This window comes from Macrosteles quadrilineatus, unplaced genomic scaffold (genome assembly GCF_028750875.1).
Source record: "Macrosteles quadrilineatus isolate MER2022 unplaced genomic scaffold, UCM_ALF_1.0 Scaffold_9__3_contigs__length_116548681, whole genome shotgun sequence".
NCBI lineage: Eukaryota > Metazoa > Arthropoda > Insecta > Hemiptera > Cicadellidae > Macrosteles > Macrosteles quadrilineatus.
In genome coordinates this window covers 35,791,057-35,809,093 of record NW_026542602.1, presented here as the reverse complement: position 1 = coordinate 35,809,093, position 18,037 = coordinate 35,791,057, and the positions used below count along the sequence as shown (strand labels likewise).

The window sequence follows — 18,037 nt, the reverse complement described above, 5'->3', positions numbered from 1 at the left end:
TAAGTAATTATTAATTAGATTTTTATCTTATATAGTTTTTATATTATCAGCAAGTCTGGTTGGTTAGGTTATGTTATGACAGTTTAATTTTAAAAATTAAAAATTTATTTTATAATTTTAAAACAATATTTTATAATTAAAAAGTTAATTTTATAACTAAAAAAAAATTAATTTAAATTATTTCAACTTAGCAGTTCTAGCGGCGAACGCTGACACTACAAGATATGTTAGCGTTAGTCCCTCCCGTGTGCCCCACCGATGGTTCTACTGTTCGGCTGTAAGACAATAAAGGTCGATTCACACACATCAGTTACGGCAAGTCACAGTAAAGTCACTTCAGGCACGTCACAGTTAACAAAAATATTCCTTGATGGATTTTCTATTGCGCTATCTACACTCACCCGTTGCAGTCCCGTCAGTCACTCTGCTGGCATCCGTCAGTCAATTTCAGATTTCTTTCCAACGATACTTTTTGATTCTTCGGACGCCTGACGGAACTGTTTGAGGTTAGAAAATAGTGTTATTGTTATTTAAATGGTTGTGTTTGTATTTTGAGTACGGTTTGTAACAAACAAAAAGATGGACAATGATAATTTAATAGAATATAGGTTTAAAATTTAAATTTTTTGACTATAAATTACTGTAAATATTAGAGACGGAAGACAGACTGAAACCAACTGACGGACAATTGACTGAGAAATTGCGGATGCAACTGTGACTGGACTAGTGGACTGTAACTGGACTGCAACTGGACTGTAACGGAACTGTGACTGGACTGATATGTGTGAATCGACCTTAAGACAGAAGTGTTGTTTCTGTTTCTGTTTGTTTTGTTCATTCTCTCCTCCTCGTTCCGACGTTCCGTTCCGTTCCGTTCACTCACACACACACAAACAGCTCAGAACTCACAACCACAAGGTAATGGCGTCATTGATTTGAGCTTTGAGCAGTCAACCAAGTTCTACAGTTATGCATGGCTTTATTATTTAACCAGCGCACATAACACATTTTACACCAACAATTCAAAGGTAAGGTTAAGTTTAGTTTTTACGTTATTATTCGAACTGAATTCTACAAAATGTCTATGATCTCGATTTTTAACCGATCCAAATTGGATGAGTCGAATCACGGGATGACTCCTGCAACTCCACACTTATTTTTGTGTGGACCATGAATGTGAATCAACGTGGAAACAATTCATTAATTCAAATTAGTGATGGGCGATACGGACGCGTATCGCGATACAGCGATACGATACGTATCGGAAAAAAATATCGTATCGCCGTATTGAATCGGGCGTCTGTATCGCGATACGCGAATCGTATCGTCAAAAATATCGAAAAACGATACGTATCGTATCGTTTCCCCCCCTCCCCTACCTAACCTAGAAACAGCAAATTTATTTAAGTACCTGGGGACCGAGCTTTGCTCGGAGAAAATCATTAGTTTACTCTGAAAACAGTCTTAGTATTGCAGATACATTAATCCATTCCCACACTACTCCACACTGCTCGCCTTTACTACTTCCTTCACAACTCCCTACGTCTTGGACCTGTTTCCCTTTCCTTCCCATAGCATTTTAGGATTGCAGATAAATTAATGAAATGTAATTGCCACAGACAGTTGACAGTTTCCACAATCTGCAGTCTGCTCTGCACTGCACTGCTAGGCTAGATAGAACGCTAGTGGAAATGGACTGGAGACTGGACTGGGATGGGACTGGTACATTATCAAGTAAAAACCAAAAATATAGACTAGATAGAACGCTAGTAAAATGGACTGGAGGAGACTGGACTGGGATGGGACTGGTACATTATCAAGTAAAAACCAAAAATGTAGACTCTAGATAGAACGCTAGTGAAAATGGACTGGACTGGGATGGGACTGGTACATTATCAAGTAAAAACCAAAAATATAGACGTCACAAACTCCTATTTCAAACTACACATCCACAGAGTACAGATTTTGCAGTTTGCTTGGCCTGCGCAAATAAGCTTACAAATATCGTTTTGACATGAATCGTATCGCTCTATGTGCCGATATAAATACAAATATCGTTTTAGGCGATACGATACGTATCGTTTTTTAAATATCGTATCAAAATATCGTATCGTCCCTCGCGTATCGCGATATTCCGATACGATACGATACGTATCGCACATCACTAATTCAAATCGTTACTACCCAATGATAAAATCAACCAATCAATTTTTCTATCCCCATCCCTAAAAACAAGCTTACTCTAGGCCTAGGACTACCCTCTTTAGGCCTAGGCCTACCTTCCTTTAAAAACAAATATTTAACAAAGATAAGTTTCAAAGCCTACCTTATTTAACTTAAGTTATACCATTAAAAACCATATCAGAATTAACTTATAAGCCTAAGTTATAAGCTTTGAAATTATATAGAACAAGTAAGATATTCAAATAATTAGTTGAAGATTCCAAACATTCATTTAACTTATTACAAAAAAAGAAAATTAACTTTTAGAGGCATAGGCCTAACTTAGCACCAACGAATCAATGTAATAAAATAGGCTACCGTTGGTAGCCTAGGCCTAAGTGGAAAAAAACTTTGAGCAAAGTCTGTTGCACTGAGTCTGTCACAAAACTGTCAAACATTGGGGTAAGATAACTAAGGCATTCGTTTCAAGTAATCAAAGCAAGGGCCTTCTTTTCTACAAAGTAGCGGGTGGTGCAACCTGCAACATGGATGTAAGTAGGTAGGCCTAACTTAGGCTAGGTCTAATAATTCCTCTTTTACAATGTCATATTAACCCTCCGAGTGTTATGTGTCGTAAAATCGACACATAACACACTTTGTGTAGTGTTTTGTGTCGATTTTTCGACTCGCAAACACTGTACGGCGAAGGCTCTATGACTGACAAAATCGGATTGAACTGGATCGAGATAGGTATCTGCCGCTGAATGCTTTTTACCATGCGGTTGGCATTCTGGGTATAGTAGTACGTTTTCTGTGACGAGGGACAGAAGTGATTAGCCGGTTTACAAACATTCCTGTGAGCGTCGGATTCTTGTGTCTCCCTCTTTCTCTACCTTTGCTTGCACACGTTGCCATCCCAATCTTAATCAATCCTAATCCAACGTAACCTAACCTATTTAGTTCTTCGTCTTATTTCATTGAGGGTTCGGGTTCGTACGTGTCAGAGTCCGAATCTATAATACGGTGCGGTTTTTAGAAAATGGGTAAGTTATGCTTTAGAAAAAAAACCACCAATACACAATAGTGCCAGTGGTAACGTTTGCAAGCGAAGGTAGAGAAAGAGGGTGACACAAGAATCCACCGCTTACAGAAAGGGTTGTAAACCGGCTAATCACCTTTAACCCTCGTCTACTTGAGAGTCGCCGCTCAACCAAGGCCACACTAAAAAAAACAGGCCGTAATGCTCATCAAGCATGACGTCACGATAGAAGACGGCTATGACGTATAAGTAGGCCTATTTATTTATTTATTTTCCACTGAAAGATTAAAACAAGCAGCTGATCACAAACGGCAAAATTACGTCATTGCCGTCTTCTATCGTGACGTCATGCTTGACAAGCATTACCGCTTGTTTTTTTAGTGTGGCCTTGGCTCAACCCACACGCCACTCAGCCCACACACCGCTCACGGGAAGTCACCTCACTAACTTACTTACAATAGGTACTCTCAAAACAATAACAATTCAGCCACTTTTTACATTTTTGTGAAGTGACCTGATGCCTGTTTGGATATTTGAACTAAGTTATTGTTGTTTTATGTGCTAGACCAGTGGTTCCCACTTGTGAGTCACCAGAAAAGACCAAATAAATAAAATACCCCCTCCGCAGTAAACCTGCAGACTAAGCGAATTTCCATTTGCCTGAAATACCTACCACATTTATTCCCTAATCAAATAAAATTAATTTAACAAGTACTTAGATTTGCTGCAACAGGGAGGGGAAAAAGTAGGCCTATTAATAGGCTAGTTAGTAAGAAATAAATGCATCCTCCAAACATGGAAAAAATATGTCTATAAACAAGCAAACTACAACAGTTTGCAACTATTTTGCTGTTAGGTAGGCCTACTTAGCCTATTCTCCATAAGAATAATATGAGAATTTTAAATTTGCCATTTTTTTGGATTTTTTTTTGTAACCATTTGTTGGATAATAACAAATAACTCTTTGTTATACTAAATTATTTGTTTTTAAATAAGTTCTACAAAATGGTTTGAAAATAAATTGCTAAATTAAAATTTTATATTTCTTGGGTCTAATATAGGAAAAGCCATTTTTTACCCCACATAAACCCTGAATAAGCAACAGCAGAAAAAGTTGATGTTTTGTATTCTGAAAAGTGTTGTCAAAGTAATAAGTTTGCAATAGTAATAAGTAAGCAATGGTATCATAGACTAACCAATACAAGTAGACTTCTCATCCCATTGTAAATTTTGAAGCTTGTGTCTCGCATCTAGTTCATGTCCAGCGACACTGATTGCTAGTGTCAACAAAATTTTGTTTATATTATTTTAGGGTTAATTTCATGATTTGTGCTTTACTGTTTGGTTATATAACTAGGGAATGAGTTATTATTTATTATTAGATCGTTTTATTTGGTTAATCGAGGTTTTAAATGACTTTGATAACAAGAAACAAATTGTAAACAAAACACAGTGCACCGGACAGAATTAACAATAAAATTGTCTTTAACTGATCCATAAGGATGAGAAATCTACTAAGGGGATATGTTTTATCTATGGTGGTATCTATGGCTCAACTATTTATTTGAATTAAACTTTAATTGGAAATATTTTTTTTGTAATAACCATTATGAAAATGACAGATATATTAGATATTAAATTTCCTCATTTTTTTAGCCAGGGGGGTGTAAGCGCACCCCCTTTCATCCCCATGTGGGTGCCCATGCTGATTTTCTTTATGTAATCAAAATTAGAAGTAAAACAAATAACTTTAATCAGTGATTTTAACTTAGCACAAGCAAACTGTTGAGTTTTTTGTCCAATTTTTGTCCAAAGCTATAAATGGGGAACTTAAAACAATGAAAAATGTTGTTTTACCATTGACTGAAGATAATTTTAAAATCCATCCTGTAGTGTACTGAATCAGCTGATACAATTTAAATGTGTTTTCAATACTTTGTTTACATTGTTTTTTGTTTACGTTTGACAGAACAACATAGTTACTTGGTGTTTCAAATATAACTTTTCTTACGAAAATGTCTTGTTACTTTACATAATTAACTCACGCAGTACTACAAATGGCGCAGTCTACTAAACGGACCGACGATTTACGTATAGATGCTTTTGATGGTCATTCTGAAGAATGGACTTACTGGCTCGAACGTTTCAAGATTGCATTACGAAACAGAGGAATCAAGAATGAGGATACAAAACGAGACTTGTTGCTAGGGAACCTTGGACCTCAACCCTTCAAGCTAGTATTTGACCACGCACGACCTGATCCCGTCAGTAATCTTCACTTTACAGGAGTTATTGATATACTTAAGAAATACTACACACAAAAATCCACACCACTATCACAGCGGGTTATCTTTAGTCGCCGTTTCAGACAAGAAGGTGAATCTGTTAGTCATTTCGAATTTGCTTTGCGCGAAATTGCAGGTCTCTGTGACTTTAGTGACAACTTAGACGAACGGCTGAGAGATCAGTTTGTTCTGGGCATCAACAATGATCGCTGGCAACTTGAACTTTTGCGCTTACATGCTACGACAGATACTACATTTGAACAAGTCACAAACACCGCTACTTTATTGGAAAATGTTGACAATCAACAGTCACAATTCCGTAATACACGTTCAGTCAACAGAATAAGCAACAGGAACAAGAAGAATGCTTTCGAAACGATACCGTTGAAACAAAAAACAATGTAAACAAAGTATTGAAAACACATTTAAATTGTATCAGCTGATTCAGTACACTACATCGTCCCCCCTTCTTCTAAGAGTTAAGCCAGACGAAGTTGATCTGCGTGGCATCGTCTATTTAGTCCATTTGTATTTACTACATATGAGTAAGGACCATTCACTTTCACAATCGTTCCTTTCTTGAAACCAGCTCCAGATTTGTCTAGTACCCATACATTGTTGTAAGAGCCTAAACATTAAACATGCTCGAATCACCCCCTATCACCCAAAAAGCAATGGATTAGCGGAACGATGTGTTCGTACATTCAAAGAACGTATGAATGCTTCAAAAGGAAATGCTGGGACTTTCCAAGAAAAACTCAACAGCTTTTTATTTGCTTACAGAACGTCACTGAGAAGATCTACTGGAAAAACTCCAGCATTTATGATGTTTGGTCGCGAATTACGCTCCAAATTAGACATGTTGTTTCCTGACGTTGAGCAGAAAAACGACGAAGAGTTGGTTCAACAGCGGCTACAAAAACCTGGATCAAAAGAAAAAGTTTTTAAAGAGGACGACAATGTATGGGTACTAGACAAATCTGGAGCTGGTTTCAAGAAAGGAACGATTGTGAAAGTGAATGGTCCTTACTCATATGTAGTAAATACAAATGGACTAAATAGACGATGCCACGCAGATCAACTTCGTCTGGCTTAACTCTTAGAAGAAGGGGGGACGATGTAGTGTACTGAATCAGCTGATACAATTTAAATGTGTTTTCAATACTTTGTTTACATTGTTTTTTGTTTACGTTTGACAGAACAACATAGTTACTTGGTGTTTCAAATATAACTTTTCTTACGAAAATGTCTTGTTACTTTACATAATTAACTCACAGTACTACACATCCAGCTTGAAAAAGCCATAACACTCAATGTTTAATTAACCTCTGTAATAGGACTATTTCTATTAAAACAATTTCAATAAGACACCTTTTATTAAAATCACAAGGCAACTTAGGACCTCTAGAGATGACAAGTCTTTTAGAGAAACCTTGATAGCACAACTCTACAAAGCTCTATGAAACAGTTCCCACAGGAATTTGCCAGAATGGATTTTTTGGAAGAAATTCATTTATTCAAACTAGGACAAGTGAAACCCTTACTCCACGACCACCTCCCCCACTCCCATTTTTCAGAACATTGATTAATTAATTTATCTTAACAGATAAATTAATTAAGAGGCGGTCGGACAGAGATTCTCGGCTGCCGGACCTGGCCGTCACTTTAACATGGAGCGCATATAATAAATCCTCGTTTTCTGGTCTATCCGTGTTCCAAAAATTATTTCCCACACTCAAAACATTGTAAATGTATGTAGGATTAAGACTGTACAATATAAAAATCATAATGTTTAATTATAAGCCGGATATAAAATAAATCATTTCTTACATTTCCCATAAGGAATTGCAATACTTTCTGCTAAAATATAAAATGACTGGAACTATAAACAATTCTGGTTCAAACGCCATATTGAAGAGCATATATTCATTAGTGTATTGAGTGTGACAGATATTTATTTTTCGATGGTTAACATTAAGTTTTGTATTTTTTTGTAAAAGCTTGCAAAAAAGCCTTGCTTGCCGACTGAGTACTAGTTCGACGATGTCCCGGCCGATGGCAGCACAGTCGATTGTGGACTACAGAGCACGTTTTCAAACCGCGCCAAATACAATTAATTTAAACTGGCCACAGATCTGTTTAAATAAATAAATAACGTTATGTCGTTACATCCCTGATGTATTATAATGCCAAGGAAATGATGATATTTAATTCACTAGGAATCTAAGAATCTAATATTTTCGGACTGTGTATTTACCGCATGTATTAAAGTATTACTGTCATCAGAGATAAAAGTAGTTCTACAACACCCGGTTTGATACAAACTCAAATATAACACCAATATAAAACAAGTTCCGTTAGAATAAACGTCTCTTTTGGTCATACTTAGTACGTTAACTACGGACTTAGCTGTGTAAAGATAGCTGCTGCAATACACGGTTTGATACAAACTATTTCCCAAAATGAAAACAAGGTCCAGTGGAACAAAAGCATTTTCTGACATACGTGGTATATACGATCAAGGTCTTCTAGGAACCAAATCCACCCTCCGGACCAGCACTGCGTCGTAGTCAAGCCGGCTTCTGACTCATGGATTATCTTGGAATTGCGATGTCCCGTTTTAGGTCTATAATATTCGAGCTAAGATAAAACCCCAAGTGCCCATCCCAAATCCTATTTATATATTAGAGGCACAGGATAAGGCAAAATCTAGAAAAAACATCCAGAGCCAGATTGCAACTTCAAATGGCGTTGAAACGTAAAAATACGACACATAGGACCTACTGTTTTTTTATTTTTATATTTAAATCGTTCCATATATAAATAAAATACAGTTTTGTCTGTAGGCCTACATTTCTTAGAATCATGCAGTTTCTGGTTACATTATGTTTCATAGCCAAAGAAAGTCGAAACGAGTCTTATCTCAATTTCTGTCTGTCTGTCCATTCTTTCATTCTGTCAGTGACGCCAAAATGTCATTTTACGCGGTCTACTCCTAGAAAACTAGAATACCGACCAAGGTTCAAATCATTTTTCTGTATTTACTGGATTAGTGAGTTTCTTTGGCTATAAAAACATGGCCCCACTTCCTTGAAAACAAAATAACGAACCATCAAAACCCCAATTTTGTTCGATTTTTGTCAAATTTTCTTCCAATGTTTACTATTAAACTTTTATGAAATAACGACCAGCCATTTGGATTAGTTCTCACTTCTAGCTGTCACATATGATACGTTTACATTAAATACTGTTTACAAATACCACAACCATTTCTGATCAAGTTTTGTAGGCACATCCAAACCAAGTGGGATTAAAAACGTTGTTGCCTTACTTAGCCGGTTTAATTAATCGCAAGTGCAACGATTGTTCTTGAGTTTTGATAACCGGGAAAAGGCCGTGAATCAGTGTTGTATAGTGCTCAGTGCTGGGAATATACCGATCATCGTTTAGAGATTACGTAATCTTTCAAATAAGAACCCTTTGTTTGGATAAGGGTTTTTCTTCAAACTGTCATTAATATGTTAACATTAAAAGCTGCTTACAAATAATGCTATTAATGGGAAATAACTTTGATTTTCGAAAAAAAATCCAAAACCAAAGGGGATTAATAACTTTGATACTGTTTGAATAGGTTTGAATAGGCGAAACATGTTGTGAGTTCTACTTACTACAATTGAACTGTTGACGTAAAGGTACGTACCTCATATTTGTCTAATTAATCAGTTCAGGGGCTACATCATGAATTTTAATTTTACTTCGATACTGATACCAAGATACCACATCAAGTGAAAGATTTTTTGGGCAAACCATAATAAATTTTTAAAGCTTTACGTTGTCAACGTATCAATGTTTTGTGGACTGTGTATTTATTTACTTATTTATATATTTGCCGACGGATTTACACCAATTTTACAGTTTGATAAGGATTAGGCCTAAATACGATTATCATAAAACATGATGACACTATAAAAACTTTTAAATAAATAATTTTGCTTGTAATTTGCTTTGGTTAACGCGTAGCAAATCCCCTAATTCAATTCTGTATTTCTGTGAGTATGTCTGTTGATAACGCATTAATGTGCTTGATTCTCAGTGTTTCGTGGAAAAGACAAGAGCACCTTTGTTAATGAAAATTTCAACCTGAATAAAGTGTGCAGTAGTGAGGTTGATGTAGTATTTTAACTATTTTAAACCAGTGTGAAAGGTAATTTCAATTACAGGCCTACGTTAGGGCTATGCCTGATAGATCTAAAAGAAATTCCTTCTATCATTAGATATAAAATATGGACTAAGACGATCGGGTGAGTGATATTATATTGCGAAGCATTCGTATATTCAGTCTTTTGTAAACATGTTCAAACATTTAGTATGTTATAGTCCTTTATATTTTGAACAAAATGGTACAAATCCCATTTCTGTAAAAATTACGGTTCAAAAGTTATTGTAAATTATGTTATTTTCCCATAAAAACCTCATAAAATAACGAAAAAATCGGATTTTCCCAAAATTGGCTCGAAAAATTTTGTTAAAAATTTAGTATTTTAAAGTCCTTTAAATTCTGAACAAAATTGTACAAATCCCATTTCCGTTTATTTACTCTCACCGCTTACACATGATAAAGGTTGTTGGAAACCTTGGTTGGTTTGGTTGTTGGTTGTTGACAAACTTATGGGAGAAAGTATGTGTCAGAATGCTAATACCGTTTATTTAAGCTCTTTATAAAGGCCTGGAGAGAAATTGGGAAATTTTGTGTTTAGAGGGTCAAAAATTAGAAAAAACAATTTTTACCCCATAAAACCCCGTTCCCATGGTCCGATCATGCTGGTTCGCGAACTCATTCAAGTTTATCCCGCCTCCCGCCTTACACCTTCAAACAAAATTTCATCAAAATCGGACAAAAATTACTCAAGTTATCGTGTTCATGGACACACATATATATAAAAATTTGAACGAATGGTGCTTTTGGCCTCTGGGGACATCAAAATGATAAAGTAAATCGGTTCCGGGCGTAGGTCTTACCATGCCACTTACGGTAATAGCTACCTCATTACAGGGAAATTCGCTAAAATGTATGGGATAGGCCAAGTAGTTACATTATTGAGCCCAGTAGCACTAGTATATTATTTATAATTGAATACATTATCATGTATTTTTATATTAAAATACATGTGTATACATCGAAATGTCTTACTGAAAGTGCTATTTGTATCTCCAAAACATTTTTTGTGTGGGAAATTAGCATATTGTGCGGTGACGAACTGAGACCTGCTGAGACACAAAGGGTGGGTGAGCGAAGGTAGCAAACCAGTGAAAGTGAAACGTGCGGTGGGACAATAGACAAGGGCTAGGACACAGGCTGAGGGTAGTCGAGTTGATGCTTTCAAGTTTCTAGGTAACACAGGGTTGTCAACAATCTCAGATCCCGTTATGCGACAGCCACGAAACTGGTGGACAAGGGTGGTACTATTACAAAAGTCTGTTTTGGGAGGACTGTGTTGTTGCTCGTGACGCCTGCAAAATATGGGATACGGGGCTCTATCCGACCGCCTCTTAAGGCAGTAGCCTTGGATTAATAACATTATTCCATGGTCCATATAAAACATAATTCTTGGAAAGATAATGCTGTTTGGCTACAGCCACATGACTAAGTCCAAACAAATAAAAATCAATAACTATTTTTCTATAGTTTAATGTGTGTACTGCATTAATACACCACCACTCAAGAAATAAACTGTTGTTTTTTAATTTATTGACATTTTATTTATCAATCTATTTAAATTTAATACACATTAAGTACTGTACTATATAAATAAGGTCTCATTATAAAGATGCTCTGTGCTTTTATTACCCTTGACATTGACTGACCTTGATGACAGGACTGCTGGCCGAAATGACCTTTATAACACGGATCCTTAACAAACAATAAGAGCACCTCGATAACTAGACTATTTTCCTTATCCCCTTTGTGAAACTTTTTATTAAGGTTGTAGGCTAATGCATAGATTTTTGTTTGGTAGCCAAGTATAGAATTCACTTTAGATCAGGTCGTGGGTGGACCTAAGGAAATCAGAATTTGTCCTCGGCTTGACTTATTTACCGTTGCTGAGAATTTCTAGCATTATCAACATCAGTACAGTATACGGACACAAATTAAAAAGGAGATGGAAATATATAAGATCATACCTAGTTTAATGTTTTAGCAACAACTAATAATGTAATTAATTTCTGTTATATTTGCCAGTGATAAAGTTTAATTTATGATACACTAGCTGAGTACCCGTCCTTCGTACGGGGTTGGTATATAATGCTTATTGTAGTTAAATACTCGTGCTTTGCATTTGCAATGAGAGAGGACACGTTTGAGAAAATTGGGTTTACTATAATCTACGGTATACCATAGTATATAGAACATCCTACCATAGTCATAATGTTCTACCACTGCACCTAAACAATAGGAAGAAGTAAAGTTATCACACTCAGATTTTTGTTGCTGCTTGGTTCAAATTAGCTGTTGTCATAAATGTAAAGAACTAATGGTGCTTACCCTGTTGATAAACCGTATAACCTTTTAATGCTATTGAATATCATAGAAACAAATTGTGTAGTTGAAACAACTGGCAAAATTATTTAATTCCTTTTAAATATGAATAATCATAAGGTTAACCCTTAGAGTGCCAGGCGAGAAATAAAAGTAACGCTCAAAAAATGCCGATGATTTTTCCCGAAGGTCGCGCTAAAAATGCCGAGCGCGATCTGGCGATTTTTAGGTTAAAATTTCGTAAAAATCGAATTTTCGATATTTCGACCAACGAAAATCGATGTATCGCATCTAGTAACTTTCGACTCAATGTTAATATATGGGTTAAAAGAATCCGAGTATCCATTCGGTTGTTATGACAACTGTTCGATCATTACGAAACGTCCGGTCAGCCGGACGTTGGCACTTTTGGCTCGTTCTAAAAACGTCCGGTCGGCCGGACGTCGGCACTTTTGGCTCGTTTTAAAAACGTCCGGTTCCCCGGACGTTGGCACTCAAAGGGTTAACATGGGAAACCCTAGAGCCGCTAGGGTGGAGCCCGAAAGGATTTTTGAGGTAAAAATATGTCTATATGTTAATCGGGAATGTAAGCTATCATCATACCAAATTTCAACACAATTCGACCAGTAGTTAAATGCGTGATTGAACTTCAAACAAACAAACAAACACACAAAATTTCACATTTATAATATAGGCTAAGTATGATTTATAGCTTCTAAGTTTAGGCATGCATAGGCTAATACAGTACTGTATAAATTACACATTTTAACATTAATATTTTGTTCCAGCTGGTGTTGGTCTGAGGAAAATGGGGAAGAAATCATCTATTGTATGGAACCATTTTACAGTGTCAGAAAAGGGAGGTACAAGGGCTACCTGCCATCACTGCAACAAAGAGCTTTCGTACACCCTCAGCACCATGAGTAATTTAGGTAGACATATGAAGAGCAAACATCCAGAGTTTCTTGGCTTGAATAAATCTGCAAATGAATCAACAATGGAGGTTTACGAAATCGAAGCAAATGAGATTATTCATGACGAGCCAAAATCTTATGAAATTTCAATGAGAAGTTTTGAAGAAATGGAAGACATAGACGAGCCTGGTCAAAATAATGAATCGGCAACAGCATCTGAGGAAATTGTTCAATCAACACCAGTAGTCGTAGCCTGTAGCAGTGAGAAGAAAGATAGGAAAAGAAGCAAAGTGTGGAATCATTATCAAAGATCACCTGGCAATAAAAGTGCAACTTGTCTTCATTGTGGTAAGGGGATCAAAATGGGCACTATTAGCAATCTTGCAAGACACGTGCGACATGTACACCCAGATGTACCATTTATTTACACTCATGAACAAGCCTTAAGCTACAGACCTTCCCAAGTCTTAAAGGCTGGTGGCAGTAATACGAATAAAGAAGAAAGCAAAATGAATAATGAAATGGACATAAGTTCAGAAGTTATAGAATTACATGTTGACGACTATCAAAATCCGGAAAATGTGATTGAAACAACGGTACCTGAGAGTAATTTAACAGAAGACAGAGACGTGGATTATGGAAGTATTGCTCAGCCGTCACAGACAGAAACACTTAACATCACTGAAGATTTTGATATGCACGACTATATTAAACCAAAAGAAACATCCACTCTTTCAGAAAAAGCAGACAGGCTATTGGTAAAAATGATTGTCAAGGGTTGCCATCCGGTCGGAATGGTTGAACAGAGAGGATTCAAAGCATTTATAAGCGCCCTTAATCCTAAATATGAATTGCCCTCTTTAAGTAAAGTGACAAATGAACTCATACCAGGATTTTATAAAGAATGTGAGTCAAGGGCAGTTAAAAGTCTGCAAGATGCTGAAGGAATTTGCCTTTACTTAGATCAATGGAAAACTAAAACCGACTCCTACATGTGTGTTGCTGCACATTTTATAAATAAGGAGAGTAAGTTTGAGTCCCTGTTTCTAATGTGCCATGTTCTAAATCCTGTTGAAACTGTAACCGACATTTCGCAAAGACTTGTCGACTCAGTTTCTGAATGGGAAGTTTCAGACAAAGTGGTCGCTGTAGTAACAGACAACTCGGAGATGATGGCTGAAACAGTCAAATATAATAATTGGGTTCACATTCCTCATTTCATGAAATCATTGTCTCTTATTATTCATGAAAACTTTAACATTATCAAAAATATTCTAATAAAAGTCAAGAACATAACAGCAGATCTGAAAAAAACACCTCATGCCGTCGCTGAAATCTATTCCAAACATAAAAGTCTAGGAAATCCTCCTGTAAAATTGTTAATCAAGGTTAACAATCATTGGAACTCTAGTTTCACAACTCTTGAAATGCTCTCAAGGTTCACCAAACTCAAGTCTGCAATCATGCATGTGTTGCCAGGTGTTTCTGAATACAATATGAGCGAGAGTGAGTGGAGGATATTAAAGCACTTTGTAGAAGTATTTGAAATCTTCAAAGAGATAAAGCAAGAATTCACAAAAGAAGAAAGGTTGTGTATGTCAAAGATTGTTTTTTATATAAAAAGTCTGAATGAAAAGATGAAGGAATGTCAAAAACAGATTGGCATGCCGAGTGATATTATTTTTGTAGCCACAAATACAATCACACTCCTCGACAAACATTTCAGTGACTTCATGGGAAACGATTTAGTCTCACTCATGTTGATGTTAGACCCACGCTTGAAGAAACATGCTTTTTCAGATGAAACTGAATACGCATTGGCGTGTTCCAAATTGAAAAAGGAAGTCTGTGAAGTTTCTGTACCCGAGTCAGAATATGCTGAACCGGATCCCATGTCTCTTTGGTATTCTTTCGATCAAGAAGTTATAAAGTTGAATGGAGTAAAAGATCCTATCGGAAAAGGGATTCTAGAGTTTGAAAATTACTTACAAGAGCAGCTGCTCGAAAGAGATAAAGATCCATTGATTTGGTGGGACAACAGAAAAGCAATATATCCTAGGCTTTACAAACTGGTTAGGAAATATTTGTGCGTAACCAACAAATTGTACACTCACAAAGATTCCATATCTAAAAAAACTGCATACATGCTTTCTCAGCTGAGGAATTGTGAGTCCAATGTATCACAATCGCAGATGATGTTCCTACACCATAACATGTAAGTCATATGAAATTTCTTTTGATGTTAAAAGGATATAAATGTTCTTCTATCAGTAAAGAAAAAAAATTTAGTTTAAAAAATTGATAAAATATATTCAAGTTTACTTAAAGCTATAAAATGATTAACATTTTGCCTTCTCTTGTAAATGAGGTCAAATGATAGGCAAACATTTTCCTGTTGTACTATACATTTTTATCATTGTAAATAACTTTAATGTAAATTGTAAGTTTTTATCTGCTATTTTAGTATAATTGAAAACAGTAATCTTTGTATAAAATATATTGTATAAATGTATACAGTATGACCAAAAATGTAAAATAGTTTCAGAATGATTGATTAAGGTAATATTTTTCAATAAAAATATTTTTCAATAAAAATATTGTTCAATAAAAATATTGTTTAGTATTTCAATAGGCTACTACTGTTATCATTATTATAAAGTTATTTCCATACACATCAATATTCACCTATTACTTTTATTATTTTAACTATTAATTATAACTCTTGGTAATTTAAAATAAAAAGATGGCAATTCAAAAATACTCAAACTGTGAAAATTGGTAAATTAAAATAAAAAGATGACAATTCAAAAATACTCAAACTGTGGAGATTTAATAATTTAAAATAAAAATATGGCAATTCAAAAATACTCAAATTGTGGAAATCCTTGTTCTAAAGAAGTGAAGGAATGATGAGATGAAATTCAAGTGTCCTAATCAGTTTGATGTTAATTAGAGTTCAATTTAATATCAATCTCTGTTCTAATGCTTATATTTTTATATACAGCATATCGTTTTTGTCAGTTCCAAGATATACATTTTCAAAGAGTTAGACTACCAATATAGCCTACTATAATAGACCATTTTTTACTAAAATGTGTTTCTTATTGATGGATTTGAATTAGAACATTGATTTGGGATACTGATAGTAAAGTAGACAATCCATCCATTTGGGAGTGGAAGAATGTTAGTACCTAACTTATGAAATTGGATAGTTTGCCATACTAGCAATAGGGTCTAGGACTTGGGTGCGGGAGGGACGGGTTCGATTCCTCGCACATTCACTTACTTTATTGGGACCACTTTCCCTTAAAAGGGTTTGCATTTAGTTAATTAAAAAGTAGATGCAAGAAAAAAAAGTTGAACAAACTTTCCATACAGTTCACATCTATACAGTTATCCTTTTTCATTGAATTTACCATAAAAGTAAGTTTAAAAGTTGACTGTAGTATAAAATATGCTAGTTGATAATACAAGTTTCAGTTCTGCAAAATAATTGCCAGATAATAAAAAAACCTGTATTTAAAGGCAGAGTTCTGTTGGTGAATAAATTCTTTTTATTCTATAAACTAGCTGGCCCAACAGACGTCGTCCTGTCCTATTGTGGTTTTATGTCACATGCTCGTTCATTTTCAAGATGAGCTCGTTCGCATGGCTCAATCACGTCCTGGTTGAAGTTCGTTCGCTACGCTAACTCGCCTCCAGGTTGAAGTTCGTTCGCTACGCTCACTCACCTTTTGGTTGCAAATTAGCTGTTCTCATAAATAAAAAAAAAAATATAGAGCTGCACCCTGTTGGTAAACCTATTAACTTTTTAATGCTATTGAACATCACAGAATCAAATTGTTTAGCTGCACCAGCTGTTAAGATTCTTTAATTCCATTTAATTATGAGTACTTATAAGGTTAACATGGGAAACTCCAGAGCCACTGGGGCGGAGCCCTTTTGACGGATCTGCACCAAACTTCACACAAACCATCCTTGAATAATGCTTAATAATGCCTGAAAGTTTCATTACAATCTGTCGAGCGGTTTCGGAGTCCATAAAGGACAAACATACAAACATACATTGGATTTTATATATATAGATAGAAGATTATTATGGGATAGGATAAGCATTTTCCAATAGCTGTATCTACAGTCAGAGATCAAAGGGAACTCATAAAGGTAGATTGGCAATACAGCAAAAGGCAATCATTTTAAGATGATTTTTCGGTATCTTGCACTTGAAGGTGAAGATCTTTCAATAATGCGGTATCAATCTAAAGGTATAAAACTTATGGATGTTTGTTTACTCTGTTTTGAGCCATTTTAGCACATTTGGCAGAGGTGGGAGCAACCGGCAGTTGTTTGGACTCTATAAAGTTCCGGGGTGTTTTGTTGTAGCGATTTTTTCATTTATTTTAACCATTTTATAGATAAGAGATAACCACTAAGATAAGATAAAGCAAACATGGAATAATGGCCCGCCGGCCAATAATTTCCTTTTGTCTCTCTAAATTTAGTGTTATTTTTTTTAATACTGTATGAAAGGCAGTTTAAAAAATATGATCTGTTATTTTCAATAATCCAGCACCGTCAAAGTCCTGAAAGTGCCACTATGATTTGATAACTCATTTAGCAGTCGACCGATTGAAAATATAAAAGGAGAATGTCATAAAAAACAATGCTTTGATAGATAATTTTTAGCAGTACACTGATGGCAAACATAAAGCCAGCATGTGTATTAAACAGTAAGCCTACCTGTGTTAGAGTCCCTGTTTTGTCAGAGAAGATGTACTGGATCTGTCCCAGCTCCTCATTGAGTGTGGTTGTGTGGACTCTGGCAGCCATCTTGCGACGGGGGCAGAACATTTTCTCATCCCAGTTTATGAAGAAACTCTGCATGAAACGGATGATCTCCACACTAAAAGCCAAAAAGCATTAAATTAACTGTCTTTGTTCATGGTTCAATATAATTTTTTAAACCATCCATTTAATGAACAAGTTAGTAGTTATTCCTCTAGCAAATTTGTTGAACAGGTTGTAAGGAAAATATTCACATTACTAATGTTTTGGTTTAATGTTTTTTCTATTTTTGTTGAGCAAGCACAAACAATAT

The 18,037-nt window shown here is 35.6% G+C and overlaps 2 protein-coding genes across 2 annotated transcripts in view; one reads left to right on the top strand and one right to left on the bottom strand.

Moving 5' to 3' along the window:
* Window positions 1-18,037, bottom strand: part of LOC129003325 (phospholipid-transporting ATPase ID) — a 47,248-nt gene that overhangs the window by 14,320 nt on the left and 14,891 nt on the right. The window contains exon 9 of the mRNA XM_054431618.1: window positions 17,680-17,842. Coding sequence (XP_054287593.1) covers window positions 17,680-17,842 — 163 coding nt within the window. The remainder of the gene's footprint in view (window positions 1-17,679; window positions 17,843-18,037) is intronic.
* On the top strand, window positions 895-15,493 carry LOC129002408 (E3 SUMO-protein ligase ZBED1-like). Its single transcript, XM_054430186.1, has 2 exons — window positions 895-1,028; window positions 12,814-15,493. Exon 2 carries the CDS (start codon window positions 12,834-12,836, stop codon window positions 15,156-15,158), a length of 2,325 nt encoding a protein of 774 aa, XP_054286161.1. The 5' UTR covers window positions 895-1,028; window positions 12,814-12,833; the 3' UTR covers window positions 15,159-15,493.